Source organism: Chanodichthys erythropterus, chromosome 13 (assembly GCF_024489055.1).
Source record: "Chanodichthys erythropterus isolate Z2021 chromosome 13, ASM2448905v1, whole genome shotgun sequence".
NCBI lineage: Eukaryota > Metazoa > Chordata > Actinopteri > Cypriniformes > Xenocyprididae > Chanodichthys > Chanodichthys erythropterus.
In genome coordinates this window covers 18,645,294-18,666,022 of record NC_090233.1, presented here as the reverse complement: position 1 = coordinate 18,666,022, position 20,729 = coordinate 18,645,294, and the positions used below count along the sequence as shown (strand labels likewise).

The window sequence follows — 20,729 nt, the reverse complement described above, 5'->3', positions numbered from 1 at the left end:
TTGTCGTTATTTTATCATGTCTCAAAGGCGCGTCTCGAGACTCTCGCGTTTTATGCTGCGCTTTTTTAAAAAACACTCCTGAGCGTCGCGTCTCACGTTTTTAGACGCAAAGACGCGTTCTGTGTGCAAGCGTTATTTAAATAAATATTTCATATTCTACTGTACACTACAAAGCTTGTCATTTATTTTAATAAAAATATGTTGGGTGTAACATGGATTTTCTTCTTATTTAACATGTATACATAGACATTTCATGAAACATTAGGTCATGAAATTTTACTTAAAGTCATGGAAAAGTCATGGAATTTTATTGGTAAAAATGTGTACGAACCCTGTTATTGTAATTTTACAGTTGCAATGTAAAATATAATTATTTAATTATTTTCTTAAATACAATACATTCACAGTGAAATAATACAATAGTAATATTTCTTATTGTTTTTTGTTTAGTAATTTATATATTTTTATTTAGTAACAATAATGATTATATTAATTATTACTATTTTATAGCCATATTTATATATAATCACAACACTTTGTGCAACCCTACAATCAAGCACAGCAAGCCTGTTGTTTTTAATCACATTTTAAATTTTTTTTTTCTTTTTTTTTACCCCCAAATCATGCAGAACTAGTAGCAGTTAACTTGGTTTACCGTCTTCTGTTTTTGTAGGATGGACAGGGGTATTTAGAAGAGTTTGTGAAAGATATTGTCCATTGGCTCACATCCTCTTCTGGGCTTAAACCTGAACGCAGTCTCCATAGCAATGGCCTCCTTAGCACCCTCAGTCAGCACTACTTCCTGTTTCTGGGTACTCTGTCTTCACAGCCAAACGGAGTCAAAATGCTGGAGAAATGTGGTGCATTTCAGTGGTGAGAACACACACAATTTAATATGTTTATGTCCTGATAAAATGTATTATTCTGGCTATATGAAGAAGTGGAAGTCCTGTGGCAGTACCATATTACAGTAATGGTAACGAATGGTACATTAAATTATACAGTATCATGGTGCTGAATTATTACCATATTAATAAACAAAAGCCTTACTTGTTACTCTAGAATACTTCAAAATGTCATGGTGGTATCATGTTGCTCCATTTAACTGTGGTATTACCATAGTATCATGTTCAGGAAAAAAACAAACCTTACAAATATTTAGTGTTCCTGCAAACCTTGAACATTACTGAAAATTTGTCACAAATAAACTGTAAATATGCACAAAAAAGTATTTCCAATCATGTTAATACTATGGTGCCTCAGTAACAGACAGTATGATTAACTATGTTTGGTTCTGATTCTTTTGTACAGTCTGTTGAACTTGTGCTCGATGAAAAACCAGGATCACCTGCTGAAACTAACGGTCTCCACTCTGGACTACAGCAGAGATGGACTCGCTCGAGTCATTCTGTCCAAGATCCTCACGGCGGCCACTGACGTAAGATTATATATATATATATATATATATACATATATCTAAAACTATATAGACCTATTTTATGTTGTTAGATGGTGTGTCTTTATTCAGATTGGGTAAGGATAGTCAAATCTAGCCTAAACCATAAAGTACTCGCCCACCAGCAGGTTGAAATTCTTCAGGTATGATGTAGAAGTCTTTCTTGTGGTTGTTCTTTTTGAGGCTCAGTTTGTAGTTTTTAGTAAAGTCTCACAGGAGGCAATCATAACAATAAAAACACTTCTTTTATTGGTTACAATACAAAGCAGTTAATGCAAAAATTCAAACTCAAAATCAGCTAAGATTTTTAGCTACCCTCGATAGTGTATCAGGTGTACTTCAGGCAGCATCTGCATCTTTTTATACTTCTTTTTGGGGAATTCCAATTCCGTTTCATTGATTCAATCTTACTGTTGTAGGAATATCAATTTCTGTGACTCATGTCTAATAGCTGGATGTTCTTCCCCCACCTCCTACAATATTTGTCATTTTTAGTGCACTCTTCCTCTTCACTGTAGTATTTGTCACTTTCATCTCCGCTTGTGGTTTTAAAACTTTCTCTTCCCTCTCATTAACCTTTGTGGTTAGTTGTATACGTTATTCATGACTTAATTTTTCACACCTTTTGCTCATTTCATCGTGTTCTACATCAATATCATTTTAGGTATTGCAGTTACTTTTCAAGCACATGGCATTCAAACACCTAAATATGCCATTAACTTGATTATGATTTCACATTTTTAACTTTAATAAGTGTCTAATGTTGCTGTTTAAGCATAAACAACATCTGCAAAGTTAAGACTCTCAAAGTTCAATGCAAAGAGTGTTGCCATGCCGTCATTTTACACCGGACTGCTTCACAAACGAGGATCAATTCAACGCTGGATTTGCACAAAAATTTAACATGACGGCACATGCTAGTCAATGAGTTGAATCAACTCCACAGTAACTACATAAATTTATCCACTAACCATTCAGAAACGTCCAGTTTCATTCTAAAAGTTGTAACTTCTTCCTGAGTCTCTTCATCAGTGTCGACTTCGGTTTGAACAATGTAAGGCTGAACATCGTTACTGACAATCCTCATTTTGACTGCGTGAGATTCTCCAGCTTTGTTGTTGTTGAGCAACCGAAGCACGAGCTGTTAAAGCTCCTCCCTCTTCTGGAATGGGGGCCGGGAGCAGCAGCTCATTTGCATTTAAAGGGACACACAAAAATAGTGTGTTTTTGCTCAAACCCAAATAGGGGCAAATTTGACAAGCTATAATAAATGATCTGTGGGATATTTTGAGATGAAACTTCACAGACACATTCTGGGGACACCAGAGACTTAAATTTTACATCATACATTACATCTTGTGAAAGGGGCATTATAGGTCCCCTTTAAAAGCAAGCAAATAACTTTTTTAAAAAAAAAAAAAAAAAAAGTAAAAAAAAAAAAAGTAAATAGCAGTAAATACAACAATGTAAAGGTGTTTTACTGATTCTGTAGTGATCTGCATTTCATTCATATTCTTTAATGAAACACAAGATTTGTTATATGTCAGATTACTGTTTTATCTCGTATATGATTCCTGTAAAAAAAAAAAAAAAAAACATTTAAAGTGAATTCAGACTGATGTGAATGAGTGATTGAGTGATTCTTCCTGTATGTCCTGCTACAGAACTGCCGTCTGTACGCCACCAAACACCTGCGCGTGCTGCTGCGCGCTAATGTTGAGTTCTTCAGTAACTGGGGAATGGAGTTGCTAGTCACCCAGCTGCATGACCACAACAAAACCGTCTCCATGGAGGCACTGGACATCCTAGACGAAGCTTGTGAAGACAAGGTAATTAGCATCACAGCTACAGGAAGTTGATTTAATGCAGATCATTTTTTCATGTAGTTTCAGAAATTAATGTGAAAATGTCTTAAATATTTAGGTAATGATCTGCTAAGCATTAAATAATGTAATCCTGTATTTTGAAGTTATAAAGTGTTACCCAGGATGCTGATTGATTTGTATTAGTTAAATGTGTTTCTTACAGCAACTCTGATGCTTTTTATTTCTGATGTGTTGTGATCACTCCAGGCTAACCTGCATGCTCTGATCCACATGAAACCTGCTCTGTCTCACCTGGGAGAGAAAGGCCTTCTGCTGCTGTTGAGGTAAAACAGTCTTGGTTTTTAGTTACTGTATGCTTACAACATAAATGCATTATATACATAATGCATATATATATATATATATATATATATATATAATCACAGTAACAGTATATATATATATATATATATATATATATATATATATATATATATATATATATATATATATATATATATATATATATATATATATATATATATATATATATATATATATATATATATATACTGTTACTGTGATTATAGAATTATCATTTTGGTCCTAACACAGTTAAATCGATTATTGAAATTAATTAATTTTCATAATTTAATCTCAAATTTCTCTTTTGCTTGGAGTTACTTTGATATTTAATAACAATATGAATTGCCTTATTTATATTCATATTTCCTTTCAAATTTTAATGCAACTTACCCTTTAAATGAAATATGCATGTAATATGCAAAGATGTTTTACTGGTGCTGCAATAATCTACATTTTATTCATGTTTTTAAAATGTATTATACAAAAAAAATGCAAATAGTTTTTGATAAAAGTCCATGAGATTTTTTTTTTTTTTTTAAATGTACCATCATTGAGCTTTCTCCATCATTTACTGATAAATACTGAATATCCAGTTATGCCATTTATTTATATAATTTTTGAATCTGTTAACTGTGTAAAATTAAATATTTAAATAAGTTCATAAGCTGTTGTACTCCTCATTTGTAAGTTGTTTGGTAATGTTAAATGTCTCTTTTGTTTTCCTCTGTAGGTTTCTGTCCATCCCAAAGGGCTTCTCTTACCTCAACGAAAGAGGCTACGTCAACAAACAGCTAGAAAAATGGCAGAAGGTGAAAGCATCAAAACAATAACTCTGTCTCAGTCTGTTTCACGCCTGTGTCTGTTTGTTCCTCTTGATTGAAGAAGTGTTAAGCCATGTGTGTTTTTGCAGGAGTATAATCTGAAGTATGTGGACATGATTGAAGAGCATATGAATGAAGCTCTCACAACATACCGCAAACCTGTTGACGGAGACAATTATGTCCGGCGCAGCAACCAAAGGTCTAAGCACTGCTTCTCTTGTAAATATGTTGTAAATGAAGAAGTCAGTTCTTAATATATTAGCAAATTACCACTACTATTGCACATAGTTAAGCACATCCCATGATGAACTGCCCTATTAGCATAGACACAACCCTGAGTGAGAAGCACAGAGTGTGCTGTTTCTGTATCCTCGCTGTAGCAGCTGGAGTTTTACGGTGTCTGAGCCACAGAGGCATTACAAATGTTGTGTTTTGGGATGTAACATAAGAGACTCCCGCCGTCTGAGTCACTGAGGACATCATGGCTAAATTTCTTTTTTTTTCATTTTTGGTTCGTGAGATTGTCCTGTTATGTTGTTATTTCATGTGAACTAATATTAACAAATGGAACTTTATTGTAAAGTGTTACCATAAAAGCTCATTCAAAATGTTAGTAAATATTTTAATAGTATATAAATAATACTAAAATATATGAATATGGAGCGTACTCTTTTTTTTTTTCTTTTTTTTTATTAATTTATTTAATTTTTTTAACTGCAGTATATATCTCTCGCTCTCATGTTGTAGGTTACAGAGGCCAAATGTCTTTCTCCCTGTGCATTTATATGGGCAGTTGGTCCATGATAAAACCGGCTGCCTGCTGCTGGAAGCTCAGGTACCTGATTATGCACATGCTACTTGCTGTCACTCTATAGCTTTGTGTGTTTTTGTGGATTTATTTGTTAATTTATGTATTTTTTAGGGTGTTATCCCGGATCTTAGCTACACAGTTCGATCTCCAGTGTTGGATAAATGGGAAGGTGTTAAACAGCTGAAGGCTGCGCTATGGGCTCTGGTCAGTGATGGTTTTTACTTACTGTATGTGTTGAGTAGCTAAGGATGTCCTTAAATGTCTCTTTGTATGTGGTGTTTATGGTTTTAATGTTTAACATTTGAAATGTTTCAGGGCAACATTGGCAGCTCAAACTGGGGTTTGAACCTCCTACAGGAGGAGAATGTGATTCCAGATATTATTGCTCTGGCTCAGCACTGTGAGGTTCTGTCCATACGTGGGTAAGACTGCCTAATATAGGAACATTCTCGGCTATTTGCAACTTAATGCCCATGGACAGCATCTATCGGAAACCAAAAGGCCGATGCATAACAGTCCTATCCAATATATATTCATTCTGCACAAGATAAGGCTCATTTACTCCAAGGACAATAACTGTAACATAAACGATAAAGATATAGTTTTAATAATTGTTCTAATTCTGTGAAAATAGGGAAGTCCACATTGCAACTATAACGACACAGAGAAACGATATTGTTGATAACTTTCACAACAATATTTTTTCCCGCTGATGAATGATTAATTGATTGACAGCCAGCCATAATCCACCTGACTTTAAAGAGCTTAAGAACTTAAACCGCAGACAACTGCAGCGTGCACTTAAAATAAACAGAATGGTATTGTGCATTGGTGTGGATGATAATTGTTATAGTTATCGTCCTTGGTTTGAATGGGCCTTTAGACCTAATCTTTTAATGTCATGACCAGCAAAAAAGTAAGCCTGGTAGTTTGACGTAACTACTGTAAAGCAATGTTTACATGCAGCTTGGGGTCAGACAGGTTTCTTTTAAAGAAATTGATTCTTTTATTTGTCAGAGATGCATTAAATTGAATAAAAGTTAAGACAGTTAAGACATTTCCACAAAAATATTAAAATATCTGTTTTCAACATTGAAAATAATAAATGTTTCTTGAGTAGCAAATCAACATATTAGAATGATTTCTGAAGGGTCATGTGACACTGGACTGGAGTAAATACAGCTGTCAAAATATCTAAAATATACAGAGCCCCGGACATGACATGCAGAAACAAAAATAGCTGGCTAAATCGTGCGCACAATTTACTATTTCGTTCCCTCGATTTATTCAAACATGCGTATGATTTATAAATCGAGGGAACGAAACAGTAAATCGTGTGCACGATTTAATTTTTTTTTGCATGTCATGTGCGGGGCTCCATAAAAATATAATAAAATAGGAAAATAATATTTCACAGTATTACTGTTATTACTGTATTTTTGATCAAATAAATGCAGTCTTAGTGAACTGAAGAAACTTCTTTCAAATTTTGAAAATCTTGCAGACTCCAAACTGAACGGTAGTGTAGAACATATTTTCATATTTTACAAATGTGAACGTTTCTTTTCTTGACACTCTCAATGTCTGTTTTTCCAAAGTGCTAAAATAGTAATGGTGTAAAATACAGTTAACTCTTTCCCCGCCATTGACAGAATTTTCAGGCTTTACATGTTTTCACTGTTATATGGTAGGGGGTGCTATTACACATCTTCTGAAAGAGTACAGAATCTCTTTTTGTTCAAAATGTGTAGATATTCATACAACAAAATATTCTGTGGTCCATGAAAGGTTTGTGAAAATTATCAAAATTGCTGGCAGTGGCTGGCAAATATATATATTAAAAAAAAAAAAAAAAAAAAAAAAAAAAATGTCAGGGAAAGAGATAAAATAACCTTGCAGCATATGTCCAGTAAGTAACGAACAGCTCTGTCTGTGCAGTACTTGTGTGTATGTGCTGGGCGTGATCAGTCGGACACGGCAGGGCGGCGATGTGCTGAAGGCTTTGGGATGGGACTCTGTACGGCACAGCCGCAGGCAGCAGTGGCCTGTCGTCCCTGAGGAAGTGGACGCTCCGCTGCCCAGTGAACTGTCGTCTGTGCCCAGCACGCTCAGTCTCAACTCTGAGTCCACCAGCTCACGCCACAACAGCGAGAGCGAAAGTCAACCCAGTGAGTCAATGCACACGGTTCACATGTCAACTTTTCTTAAAGGGATAGTTCACCCAAAAATGAACATTCTGTCATCATTTACTCACCCTCATGTTGTTCCAAACCTGTTTGAGTTTCTTTCTTCTGCTGAACACAAAAGAAGATATTTTGAAGAATATGGGTAACCAAACAGTTGATGGACCCCACTGACTTCCATCCTTCAAAATATTTTTATTTGTGTACAGCAGAACAAATATAGTTTAATATAGTTATTGTTCTTGGTGTTAAGGGGCTTAATCAGTTTTTTGGTCTAAATGCCTAAGCATCATAAAACTAGATAGATTTACTATTATAGCAGTTGCATAATTGCATTATATTGCAGAGTTGCATAATATTTTTATTACAATATTGCCATGTTTCAAGGTTTTTTCATTATTATATCTCTGTTTCAAGATAAATGAAAGAAATGAAATCCTTCTTTAGTTTATCTTATTTAATAGAATTTTTTTTTTTTTTGTAAATCGAGGTTGTTTAAAGGATGTTTAGAAAAATATTTTATTTATTTATTTATTTTATTTATTTATTTATTTTATTTTCGGTGGAAATCAAGACCTTTTGAGCTTTATTTCAATTAACAAAAACTATTATTAATACTGTACTTGGTTTTAGTTAACCGTAACAGATTGTAGTATCTACACATGCACAACAAACATAATAAAACATTGTATGCATAAATAATCATTGCAATCTGTTGTTTTAAATTTTACGTCTATTGTAATATTGCATGTGTCGCTCTCAGGTTTGTATTTCATGGATGACGACCGCGAGGGTTTGGACATGTACGAGGACTCTTCTCTATCTATGCACACAAAAACCTCAAAGGACAGAAGCCCTTTCACCATCCTCACCCCCTCGCATCTCAGAAACCGCTTTCTCAACTCCTTGTCTCTTCCCAGTAAGAAGGGGCGAAGCCCCACTGACACTAAAGGCACAATCAATGCTGGAAAATCACCTGAAGAGCTCCAGCTCCTGAGGCGTAACCGGACCGTAACCGAACCCTCAAACTTTTCTCCAGGCCACTCGGGGCAGAGCGAGGTGTTTTATAATGGCAGTCGCATGCCCCGCAGCCCGACTGTTAGCCTTGAGACCTCGTTTGTGGGCATAAAAGCACTAGCAGAACCATACACCACTGAGGGGAGCTCAGATTCAGAGGGCAGAGGTCAACATAAGCGAGAGCGGAGCAGCAGGGAGCGGCTGACATGTGACGGTGCCTCTGTTCTGCCCGGAGGCGGCACGTTTAAGAGCCGCAGTCAGAGCTTCAACACGGACACTACAACCAGTGGCATCAGCTCCATGAGCTCCTCCCCTTCCCGAGAGCCCCCCTCTGCCGTGGCCATGGATACGGACTGCGCCAGCCTCAACACGGTGGTCAGCGCCAAAACTGTGAAAATGCAACACTCGCTCAGTCCTCAGTCCAATCATAACCACATCCTGTTGTCCAAGTCCAATTCCACCTCGCTGGTTCCTCCCGGGTCGGCGCACACTTTGCCACGCAGGGCGCAGTCCCTGAAATCTCCCTCTGTGGCCACCATCAAGAGCCTGGTGGACTGCAGCTACATCTACACAAGCCCCCGTGACGCGCTAGGATACGCCACGCTCAAACGCCTGCAGCAGCAAAGGATCCACCCATCTCTGTCACACAGTGAAGCGTTGGCATCGCCAGCTAAAGATGTACTGTTTACAGACACAATCACCATGAAAACGCGGAGCCTCGACTCGCGGCTCACCCCACGCAGGTACTCGGTCATTAATATTTTTTCAGCTTTCATTTAACTACTACTTAGTTTTTATCCAAATTCATTACATAATTATTTTTAGTTCTCTCTCTCTCTCTCGATCTCTCTCTCTCTCTCTCTCTCTCTCTCTCTCATATATATATATATATGACTAAACATGTCAAGAACATGTCCAGGTCATAGTTCACCCCAAAATCAGAAGGAAAAAGGACAGTTTTTTTTTTCTTTTCAATGAGCCATTATCTCCAATATATAAATTCATTTTACCAAGAAAAAAAAAATTACAAGTTTTTATAGATACCTGTAATTGTTTTGTACTGTCTGATGATTAATTCATTATACAATTATGGTAATTTATGGTAGAAAAAAAATTACTGTAATGTACATTATTTTATTAACTACATGAATGAGAATCTAAAAAGTCGCAATAAGATTAATAAGAATTACAACAACAACAAAAAAATCAGAATTCTGATTTTCATAAAAAATGTGTCATGATGATGTGATGGTCCAAGAAGTCTGAATGAGCTTTATTTTTTATATATTTCTATATATACAGTAGTCAACATTTGAAGTGGGTCAAAAAAGCTCATCAAAGTTTTCCTAAGAAGGTTTTAGGACAACTTTGATGGAAGGTTTTGATCCACTTCAAATATATATATAATATATAATATGGTTCGGTACGTACCTCGGTTTTGGGGTCACGGTTCGGTACGATTTCGGTACAATAGGAAAAATGGTCACACTTTATTTTAGGGTCCAGTTCTCACTATTAACTAACCTATTAACTATGACTTTTGCCTAAACTCCTAATTACAGATTATTAATATTTAGTAAGCTAGTTGTGAAGTTTAGGTATTGGGTAGGATTATGGAATGTAGAATATGGTCATGCAGACTAAGGCATTAATGTCTGCTTTATGAATACTAATAAGCAGCCAATATCCTATTAATATGTATGCTAATAAACAACTACAGTAGTCAACATTTGAAGTGCATCAAAACCTTTTATCAAAGTGGTCCTAAAACCTTCTTAAGACAACTTAGTCCTTTTTTTGCTAAACTTAAAATATATTTAAACATTCAAAGCTTAAGCCCAACCCTCCTATACTTAACTTTTTCAACGTTCCACCCCGTTTCGCGCACAGTTCAGTGCAGGAGCATTTCAAAGTATTGTCCTTTGTCCATGAGTGCAGAAAGACACATTCGATGTGGGCACACTAACTAGTGGACTTTGTTTTCAAGCGCTCAAGTCATTTGCGTATGCGCTGTTCTTCTTCTGCTCTTTCCTATTGTGGCGATTCGCAAACAGCATTGTATTACTGCGTGCGCCCCCTTCTGGATTGGAGTGTGGATCACCTGTAACTAACTGTATTCGTCCTCTAACTGCATGAACTGAGACATCTGTACCATACGGTTCGGGACGAATACCATTACACCATTACACGCCTATATATATATATATATATAAAATGTATATGTTTTGGGTTTGGGCATATACATATATAATGTATTTGTATTGGGTTGAAATATGACTTTGGACATGTTCTTATCAAGTTTGTGACATTCACTCCTAGATGAAAGTGAAATTAAAGTTCAGGGTGTTTTTTGCTGGTCCTCAGGTATTCTTATAAAAGCTATTCTGGGCCGTTCAGCTCCCAACGCAGAGTGTCCAGAACTCTTGTGCCATGGTGGGTAGAGCAGCTCAAGTGTAGGATCCCCTCATTAGCTCTGACCACTGTAGAGTTTCCATCATAGAAACACTGTAGAGTACAAGGCAACATCCCGTCCCATGCAACTACTTTTCCAGTCATTTTCCCCGAATAATTTCTCCATCTTTCACTCATTCATTCACATTTTGTGATGAGTGAGTGACTGGATACTAATACACATCAAAGACTCGGTCAGATGGTTGTGGAAACACTGCTTTAGGAAAACCACAAACCTTGTTGATGTGGTGCTGACCTGGGATGCTTGATCTACTCCTGCAGATCCAATACAAACTCGACTCAAACAACTAAAAAGGCATGGAAATATCTTTAGAAGACTAAGCATACTATCTGCATACTATTGCATATTATTAATTTGGTGTTCATGGATACAGCCTTTATGTTTACTCAAAATTACAGCCAGGTATTTTGTGTCAGGATTCAAATTATTTGCTGAAGGTGGATGTCCAGGAGTAGGTATAAAATGTTTTTAGTTGTGTCAGTTGTAAAGGTTTTGATTAATAGCTGTTGTTCGAACATTTGTTGACTGTTCGTAGACCATTGTAATAAAAGCGATTAGAGCTAATGTTTTGCAGTGCGTGTGCTTGTGTTCGCTCTCCTCTCAGGTTTTTGAAAGCTCTGAGTTTTGCGTCTCTGGATAAGGAGGACTTGCTTAGTCCGATCAATCACTCCACCCTGCAGCGCTCCTCTTCCATGCGCTCTATGGTCTCTAGCGCCGCCTATGGCTGCAGTGAGGACTACATCGGGCTGGCGCTACCCCTGGACATCAACCAAATGTTTCAGGTACATTTTGTCATGTACTTTTATTAATTTGTATGTGGAGTATATAGAGGTTTATATGAATTTGATTCAGTTTTCATGAGTGTTGATTCATTTGAAGGTGCAGTATTTGAACCTTTTTGCTCCCACTATGGACATGACATAACCACTGTTCTTTATGGAAGCTTGTTTCTGCCAAGGAATTAATCAGTTTAGGAGATTATTGTGACTTTTTAATTCCCAATTCTGACTTTTTTCTCCCAATTGCGAGTTTATATCTCACAATTCTGACTTTTTTCTCCCAATTGTGTGTTTATATCTCACAATTCGGACTCCTTTTCTCGCAATTCTGACTTTCCCAATTGCGAGTTTATATCTCACAGTTCTGACTTTTTTCTCACAATTGCGTGTTTATATCTCTCAATTCTGACCTTTTTCTTCAAATTGTGAGTTTATATCTCACAATTTAATTCTTTTCTTGCAATTCTGACTTTTTTTTCTCCCAATTGCGAGTTTATATCTCACAATTCTGACTTAACTTGCAAAAGCGAGATTATTTCTCACAGTTCTAAAAAAAAAAAGTGTCAGAATTGAGAGAAAATGTCACAATTACCTTTTTTATCTTTTATTTAGTGGCAGAAACTAATTTCCGTAGTTCTCTGCTTTTTTGTAGAAACTTTTTTTCTTTTTTTTCTTCAAGTTATGAAAAACTACTTGATTTCCCTGTAAGTCTTTTAATTGTGTTGAGTGTAAGTGTTTACTTTCATTTAAAATTTTATTTTATTTTTAGATTAAAGAAACTTCATATTTCCAGAAGAGAACAAGCCCTCCTGCTGAAGAAAAATCATCCAAATTTCTTTTTGGAGAATCTAATGGTATGACTGCTTGTAGCATCACCCTTATTTTTCTGTATTTCTCGTATCATTAATAATTATTAAATAGAAATGCACTACCTTTCAAAAGTTTGGGGTTAGTAAGATTTTTTCAACTCACCAAGGCTTGATCAAATATACAGTAAAAAGTAAAGTAGTGACATTGTGAAAGTATTACAATTTCAATTAAATGTTTTCTTTTTGAATATATTTTAAAATGTAATTTATTCCTGTGATCATAGCTGAGTTTTCAGCATCATTACTCCAGTCTTCAGTGTCACATGATCTTTTAGAAATCATTCTAATATGCTGATTTGCTGCTCAAGAAACATTTACATTTGACTATTATCAAGGTTGAAAACATGCCGCTTCATATTTTTTTTCAGGATTCTTTGAACAGACAGTAAAAAAAAACACTTTTTGTAACATTAATAATGTCTTTACTGTCACTTTTAATTCAATGTGTCCTTGCTCAATAAAATTATTAATTTATTTTACTGACCCCCAAACAGTAGTGTATATAATAAATATGTAACTATGAAACACTACATCTTAGTATGAATCTGTGTGTTTTTCCTGTCTGTGTTTGTAGGTTTCTTAGATTCATGTCGTGGTCCTCTGAAGACTCAGGTGAGCATAACGGAGCTGTTAAACAGCAGCCGGTCGGAGCAGCACCACCTGCTGGGCGCTGATGAGACGACAGGCTTACAGGAGCACACGGAGCAGAACTGCCTCTACTGCAGCGCTCTCACGACCATTGGCTCTCACACACACAGCCACCTGAACAACACACACACTCGCACAGGTGAGCAAACACACTTAGTGCCAGAGTCACAAATTCAAGCATTTTAATTTTCATAAATCATCTTTTTTGTAAATGTGTATGATGCTGCTGCTTTCTAGTGTTATTAGAGGTGGTGTAGGCAGTACCGTCGCAAGGGCTGTGCCAAGTGTGCGACCGCACAGGGCCTCGCGCCTCTAGAGGGCCTCGCTCTTGGCCTGCATTTTATGTAGTTTATGTCTATTTTTTTATTAGTTTTCCACCAAACATCGATAATAAATAAAATTCATCTGTCTCGCAATTATGTATAATCAAGGCCACATGAAAAGAAATCTGCAAATAATTATTAATTTTCAAATTTCGATATTACGTTCTGCATGCTCGCACCACTATGAGCTGCTCACTCTGTGAGGAAAAAATGTCGGGTGCTGCACGAGAGCGCGACCGATTTCGTAAACACGAGTCAGGGTGGCGAGAAACGGAAACGAATTAAAAAGAAAGATGTCGCGGTGGTGGGGGAAAGGGAAAGGGAAAACTTACATGATAAGCAAATTGGCGTAGGCTATGCATTTATAGCCTATAATGAAAAGAAAGTTGATCAAAGACTAGCTGCGTCACTTTCAGTTTTCATCTTGAACTCTTGTCACGGATTGTGAGTGAATGCGATCATCCTTTCCTCTTTACTACTGTACAGAACGAAATAAACATGAATGAAAATAAATAAAAAAATATGTTGAAAGATACAGTAGTTTACCGAACGTCAGTTCAATCAGTGTTGCAAACAATGTCACGTACCATTATAACTCAGAAAAGCCATTCGTTGACCATTAACTTAGCAAGAAAAATAACAAAACTTAATTATGTAAGTAAGCATAAGTAACTTTATTATTATACAGTTTACTTAAACTGGGTGATCGTCTGTGTGTAATCCATCAAGCGCATCGTTTTCATTTAATTCTGGAGACTGAACTCGCGCTCTGCTGCCACACTGGAGCGCGCTCACCACCTACTGGACGGGGTGGGAATTACAAGCTTACATACAAACTACATAATCTGTCAAAATGACGGACTGCAGATTTTTTTCCGTCACTGCTAAAAAAAATTCCATCAAAGACGGAAAATTTTCAGTTAACGCGATCTCTGAGATATATAAATATGTATTATATATGACGTCACACTACCGCCGGTGACGCTCCACGACCGCGGTGGCGCGGTTGTCATGCCTAACGTTACCGTCACAGCCCTAGCCAATACTGCGACTACAAGCAACACAACCTACATCACTGAGGCTAACCAGGCCAACGGGTTGCAACAAGATGAAGTTCAAGGTGAGGCATAAATTCAACAAGTGGCCGTGGTGACTAAAATATATAATCCGGCATACAAGGTTGAGCGATGTGCTGGTAGACACGATTAAACAGTAGAAATGTGTCAACTGATAACGATTTAATAGGCTGTTTTAGACTATGTAGTGATAGATTATCTAATCTAGTGATGCAAACTACTCAACTTTCTATGAAATTTCGCCGTTTTGAATTTAAATTATGCCATAATGATTCATGTAAATCATAAATGAATGTGACAAGAAACGTTTGCGTTTTCACTATTGGATGAATAAGAGTGAATGTTTGCACATTTTAAAATAAAATATTTTTAAATGATTACCTCATAACTACAATTAGACCTAGATCTTATTTTACCATTCTTATTTAGGCTAGTTATTATTCCCTAAGATCGCTTTTAATTATTGTTGTTGTTGTTGTTATCATTATGCCATATAGGCTAGATCGCACAATAGCCTATTACCACACATGTCAAGATTGTATACAGAGTTTTACTCACTCCATTTTAAATTCTAATTGCAGCATCTGAAATAGGTCAAACCACTTTTTTACAGATGCGCGAAAGTTGGATTCGTTACTATAGCAATACCCGCACACATGCACGCAAATCAATTGCAGAGAGGGCCTCGCAAGTCAACTTCGCACAGGGCCTCGCACCCCCCTTGCGACGGCCCTGGGTGTAGGTTAATGGATACAGATCTGGGATGTGGTAACTGGATAGGTTGTAGGTTCAAACAGTTGTAGGGTCAGTCTTGCAGTCTCCAGATTTGGGTGAAAATTAGTAATTTAGTCTTATGTTCCAGCAGATCTGTCTGATGGTTTCTCTCAGTGGCACAGCCAGCCTTCCCATAATCACTTGGAGGTGGTCGCCCAGTCCAAGTTTTCAGGAATCTCGGGCTGCAGCGATGCGGCCGTCAGTCAGGGATCGTCCAGCAGCACTCCCAGCGCAGAGATCATACTGGGTGAGATCAGATCCCATCAATGCACAAGACTAGTTCTGTTTGACCTCTGAGATTCTGAAACCACATACTAAGACGCAACCTACACTTTTCACAACCATTTTTCCATTTTTCTGGAGTTTTTCAGTTCCTGGAAATATGTGGATGTTTTACTGGGGTATCAGTAACAGTATAACATCAAGGTACATAGTGACATGCAATTTATACTGACAAATTTCTTTTGAAATCTTGTCTAATTAAAGAGTGAACTTGTTTTTTTATTTTTTTTTAAATTACATTTTGTTTAATTGGACCCACTTTATATTAAGTGGCCTTAACTACTATGTACTTACATTTAAATTAATGATTTGATATAAGGCACTTATTGTGTACATACATGTTTTTACATTGTACTTATATTTGAAAAACACCTGCATGTAATTACATCTGTAATTAATTTCTGTAATTACATTTATAATTACACAGTTGACCCATCCCTTAACCCTTACCCCTACACTTAAACCTACCCATCCCACTAAACCTGTCCCTAACCTTACCCGTATCCACCTCAATAGTAGCAAAAGTGATTTGCAATTCAATATGAACCCAATAAGTACATTGTACTTATTTTTGATGTAAGTACATAGTAGTTAAGGCCACTTAATATAAAGTGGGACCAGTTAAAATAATAATAATAATGATAATAGTACAGTACAGCATGGCACTAGCTGTGCCAAGGTCATGGGTTTGATTCCCAGGGAAAGCAGAACTAATAATATGTAAATGTGTAGGATAAATAATGAACTGTTAAAAAAAGAACTTGATATTATTGGCTTCCAGTATCAAAATAATGTAAGAAAATATTGAAATTGTCCAACACAGATACGGTCACAGATATATTGTGCATTAACACATAATGTCTATATGTAAAAATGAGGAGAAGTTTGTGTTATGTGGTTTAGGAGAAAGAAAATATCATTACTTCAGTATAAAAAGAATGGAAGGTCGATGATAGAAAACCGTGTGTGTGTGAGTGTGTGTGTGGTTCATTTAGACCCAATGTTATGGAGACAATCTATGTCCACACATAGATGGCAATATCCAAAATCCTTATCGGGACAGCTTTTGGTCCCCATGAGGAAAACAGCTTATAAATGATACTAAATTATGTTTTTTGAAAAAGTAAAAATAGTCCCCAAAGTCCCCATAAAACATAAAACCCAATGTGTGTGTGTGTGTAGGTGGGAAGGCGATATCTGAGGACGGTCCAGCCTGCAGAGTTCTCCTGAGGAAAGAGGTTCTGCGACTCGTCATCAACCTCAGCTCTTCAGTCGGTACCAAAGGACACGAAACCGGATTACTCACGTAAGATCAAGCAAGAAATACCGTGTAAGCGTGAGTGAGTGTGTGTGTGTTCTGATTTCATTCCTGTGTAATGGTCTGCTGCCCTCTGCAGGATAAAGGAGAAGTTTCCGTATGCATTCGATGACATCTGCCTGTACTCTGAGGTTTCCTTCCTGCTGGCCAACTGCATGTTCCGTCTGGCTTCACGCCGCTTCATCCAAGAGCTCTTCCAGGATGTGCAGTTCATTCCGGTATGACATCACTCTGAAATGCCTCTGTAATAAATCTCCACCAAAATAATTTTACAGCACCTGAACTGAAGGTATCTGAGTTCATAGTGCTCAGAAAGGTTTGTAGCTTCTGCATTTGATTACAGACTCAAAGCCATACTTGGCTAAAATTATTAAAAATTAAAATATTAATATATAATATATTCAAGATTAATTTTTCTCTATTGTATGACTGTCATTAAAATCACAAATTAGCACACATACACGTGTCTATATATAATTTTATTTAGCTTTTATTCAGCACAGAAGCATTAAATTGATCAAAAGTGGATCGCGGTTTTATCGCTATTGAGTTTTAAAAAGTTAGCTGAAAGCCAGTCTTTAATTTCAGCTAAACAGCTGGACAAAAAAGCAGGAGGAAAAGAGCCAGGGGGTTTGGAAGACAGTTTGAGCTGAGTTTCAACAGTGTAGCAGTGAAAGTGGATACCATATTTCCTGAACACCAGTAGTAACTGTAGATTATCTCGATCGAAATTGTGTAAGTTGGACGAACTGAGTGCGACCAGAGAGATATGATATAAACTAGGACAGGGGTGTGCCAGTGAAAATAAAATAAAAAATGCAGCCTTGATGAGCATAAGTACGGAAGAGGATTAGGGCCAAGCAATAATAAAAAAAATAAAACCATCTTGAGATTAAAGTTGTTAAATTTTGAGGAAAAACTCGAGAAAAAAGTCGAAATAAAATGTTGAGAATAAAGTCATTAAATTACGAGAAAAAAAGTTGAGATAAAATGTTGAGAATAAAGTAATTCAATTACGAGAAAAAAGTCATTAAATTACGAGAACAAATTTGTTAAATTATAAGAAAAATGTCGTTAAATTTCGAGAAAGTTGAGAGAAAATGTTGAGAATAAAGTCGTTAAATTATGAGAAAAAAGTAGAGATAAAATGTTGAGAACAAATTCGTTAAATTACTTGTAATTTAAGGACTTTTTCTCATAATTTAACGACTTTATTCTCAACATTTTATCTCTACTTGTTTCTCATAATTTAACGACTTTATTCTCAACATTTTATCTCGACTTTTTTCTCGAAATTTAACGTCATTTTTCTCATAATTTAACAAATTTGTTCTCGTAATTTAACGAGTTTATTCTCAACATTTTATCTCGACTTTTTTCTCGAAATTTAACGACATTTTTCTCATAATTTAACGAATTTGTTCTCGTAATTTAAGGACTTTTTCTCATAATTTAACAACTTTATTCTCAACATTTTATCTCTACTTTTTTCTCGAAATTTAACGTCATTTTTCTCGTAATTTAACGAATTTGTTCTCGTAATTTAACAACTTTATTCTCAACATTTTATCTCGACTTTTTTCTCAGAATTTAACGATTGTTTTCTCATAATTTAACGTCATTTTTCTCATAATTTAACGAATTTGTTCTCGTAATTTAACGAGTTTATTCTCAACTTTTTATCTCAAATTTGTTAAATTATAAGAAAAATGTAGTTAAATTGAGAAAAAAGTTAAGATAAAATGTTGAGAATAAAGTCATTAAATTATGAGAATAAAGTCATTAAATTACAAGAAAAAAGTCATTTAAATTATGAGAACAAATTCGTAATTTAACGAATTTGTTCTCGTAATTTAACAACTTTTTTCTCATAATTTAACGACTTTATTCTCAACATATTATCTTTTTTCTCGTAATTTAACGAGTTTATTCTCAACATTTTATCTCGACTTTTTTCTCGAAATTTAACGACATTTTTCTCGTAATTTAGCGAATTTGTTCTCGTAATTTAACAACTTTTTTCTCATAATTTAACGACTATTCTCAACATTTTATCTCGACTTTTTTCTCGAAATTTAACGACATATTTCTCGTAATTTAACGACTTTATTCTCAACATTTTATCTCGACTTTTTTCTCAATTTTATTCTCAACATTTTATCTCGACTTTTTTCTTGAAATTTAATGACATTTTTCTCGTAATTTAACGAATTTGTTCTTGTAATTTAACAACTTTTTTCTCGTAATTTAACGAGTTTATTCTCAACATTTTATCTTGACTTTTTTCTCGAAATGTAACAACTTTAATCTCGAGATGGTTTTATTTTTTTATTATTGCTTGGCCCTAATCCTCTTCCGTACATAAGAGACTTTTTTCAAAAACATTAAAACATCTTACCAACCACAAACCAAAATATAAATATTTATCTGTGAATTTTGAATTGAAAATATTATGTTGAACTTGTGATATCGGTCCACCACTAGGGTTTAATAGTGTGTCTGTGATGGTGACTGTGTTTTTGTCTCCAGCTGTATGATGAAGCTGAAGCTGTGTTGACTAAACCAGTGCAGCCAGTTCCGATGGAGACTGCAGAGTCTTGATAACTCCGTCAGCTTCCTGAACACTTCATCGCCGTTATCCCCCATCCCTCCATCACCTCACCTCCCATACGGCACAGATACACACAGTTAATTGAAAATGGAGGAGGGGAAAGCAGGCTGTGGATGGAGGAAGCGATTACAGGAATACTGAAACGAGCCCCTGGACTTCAGACGGTGTTTCTGAAAGAGGAGCAGTTTACCAAATAACGTCTTCAGACTGTGAAACAGGTGAACCGGAACACTTCCTTGTTCACAAAAAAACATCACAAAGACTATTTTAAAAAAGAAAAAAAAAGCTGTTGACACTTTAAGAGCGCTGGATGCACAGAGGAGATAAACTGTTCTCTGCACTGGTGTGTGTACATATCCCCCCATGCCAATGTTTCGAAATATCACGTAAACACTACAAAAAATTCTGTGACTGCTTTGGATTCAGTGCAAATGCTTTGACTAGAAATTGAAGACTTCCAGAAGTGAGAGAATGGGCGAAACGTTGATTACATTTGTACTATTTATTAATTTCTTTTCTTTTGTATGTGTGTTTGGAGTTTTTATTACCTCCAGACAATCAGAATTCAGTGTTTTGGGGAAAAAAACGTAGTCTGGGACATTCGAACCTTTGTGTCACGCATCTTTTGTTGGATATCTGTCGTCCGCAAGTCTCAGAAATACTCGTGCAGGATATTCTCAAAAAAAAAAAAAACCGCGCAGACAAAGAGCATGTGAGCACTGATACACACACATATACTCAATCACAGAGGGAGTTTGACTGATAATAGTGTGTATGTTTTCACCACCTCCAGGGTGAATCATAAAAGCTGTCAAGGTGCTTTGGTCTGATCTGATGGTGATCGGTGATACGGTGGCGGTTAGTTTGACTCTGAAACCAGATAAACATAATCATGCATGGTATAGTTTAATTGCCATACATTTAATAAAAGTGATCATCAAGTACCTTTGAAGGAATATTCTGAGTTCAGTACAAGATTTGTGCGATGCACCAGATCTTTGGCATAATGTTGATTACAACAGTAAATCTTTTTGACTGTGTGAACAGTTCAGCTACATTGACTTCCATTATAAGTGTTTTTGTACAAACTGGTCAATCTCTTGTCATGCCTGTATGA

General features: G+C 36.0%; 1 protein-coding gene across 4 annotated transcripts in view; it reads left to right on the top strand.

Moving 5' to 3' along the window:
* rictora (RPTOR independent companion of MTOR, complex 2 a) overlaps positions 1 to 20,347 on the top strand; it is a 39,940-nt gene extending 19,593 nt beyond the window's left edge. The window contains exons 21-38 of one of the 4 annotated variants that reach the window (XM_067405743.1): positions 674 to 873; positions 1,312 to 1,438; positions 3,121 to 3,285; positions 3,529 to 3,605; positions 4,358 to 4,436; positions 4,538 to 4,647; positions 5,196 to 5,283; positions 5,371 to 5,463; positions 5,575 to 5,681; positions 7,198 to 7,427; positions 8,206 to 9,202; positions 11,507 to 11,714; positions 12,481 to 12,565; positions 13,155 to 13,367; positions 15,490 to 15,648; positions 16,866 to 16,989; positions 17,081 to 17,219; positions 19,531 to 20,347. In XM_067405743.1, the coding sequence (XP_067261844.1) occupies positions 674 to 873; positions 1,312 to 1,438; positions 3,121 to 3,285; positions 3,529 to 3,605; positions 4,358 to 4,436; positions 4,538 to 4,647; positions 5,196 to 5,283; positions 5,371 to 5,463; positions 5,575 to 5,681; positions 7,198 to 7,427; positions 8,206 to 9,202; positions 11,507 to 11,714; positions 12,481 to 12,565; positions 13,155 to 13,367; positions 15,490 to 15,648; positions 16,866 to 16,989; positions 17,081 to 17,219; positions 19,531 to 19,602 (3,273 nt within the window). In that variant the 3' untranslated portion in view covers positions 19,603 to 20,347. The remainder of the gene's footprint in view (positions 1 to 673; positions 874 to 1,311; positions 1,439 to 3,120; positions 3,286 to 3,528; positions 3,606 to 4,357; positions 4,437 to 4,537; positions 4,648 to 5,195; positions 5,284 to 5,370; positions 5,464 to 5,574; positions 5,682 to 7,197; positions 7,428 to 8,205; positions 9,203 to 11,506; positions 11,715 to 12,480; positions 12,566 to 13,154; positions 13,368 to 15,489; positions 15,649 to 16,865; positions 16,990 to 17,080; positions 17,220 to 19,530) is intronic. The other 3 variants (XM_067405744.1, XM_067405745.1, XM_067405746.1) reach the window with 3 other exon arrangements.
* Positions 20,348 to 20,729: the final 382 nt, after the last annotated feature.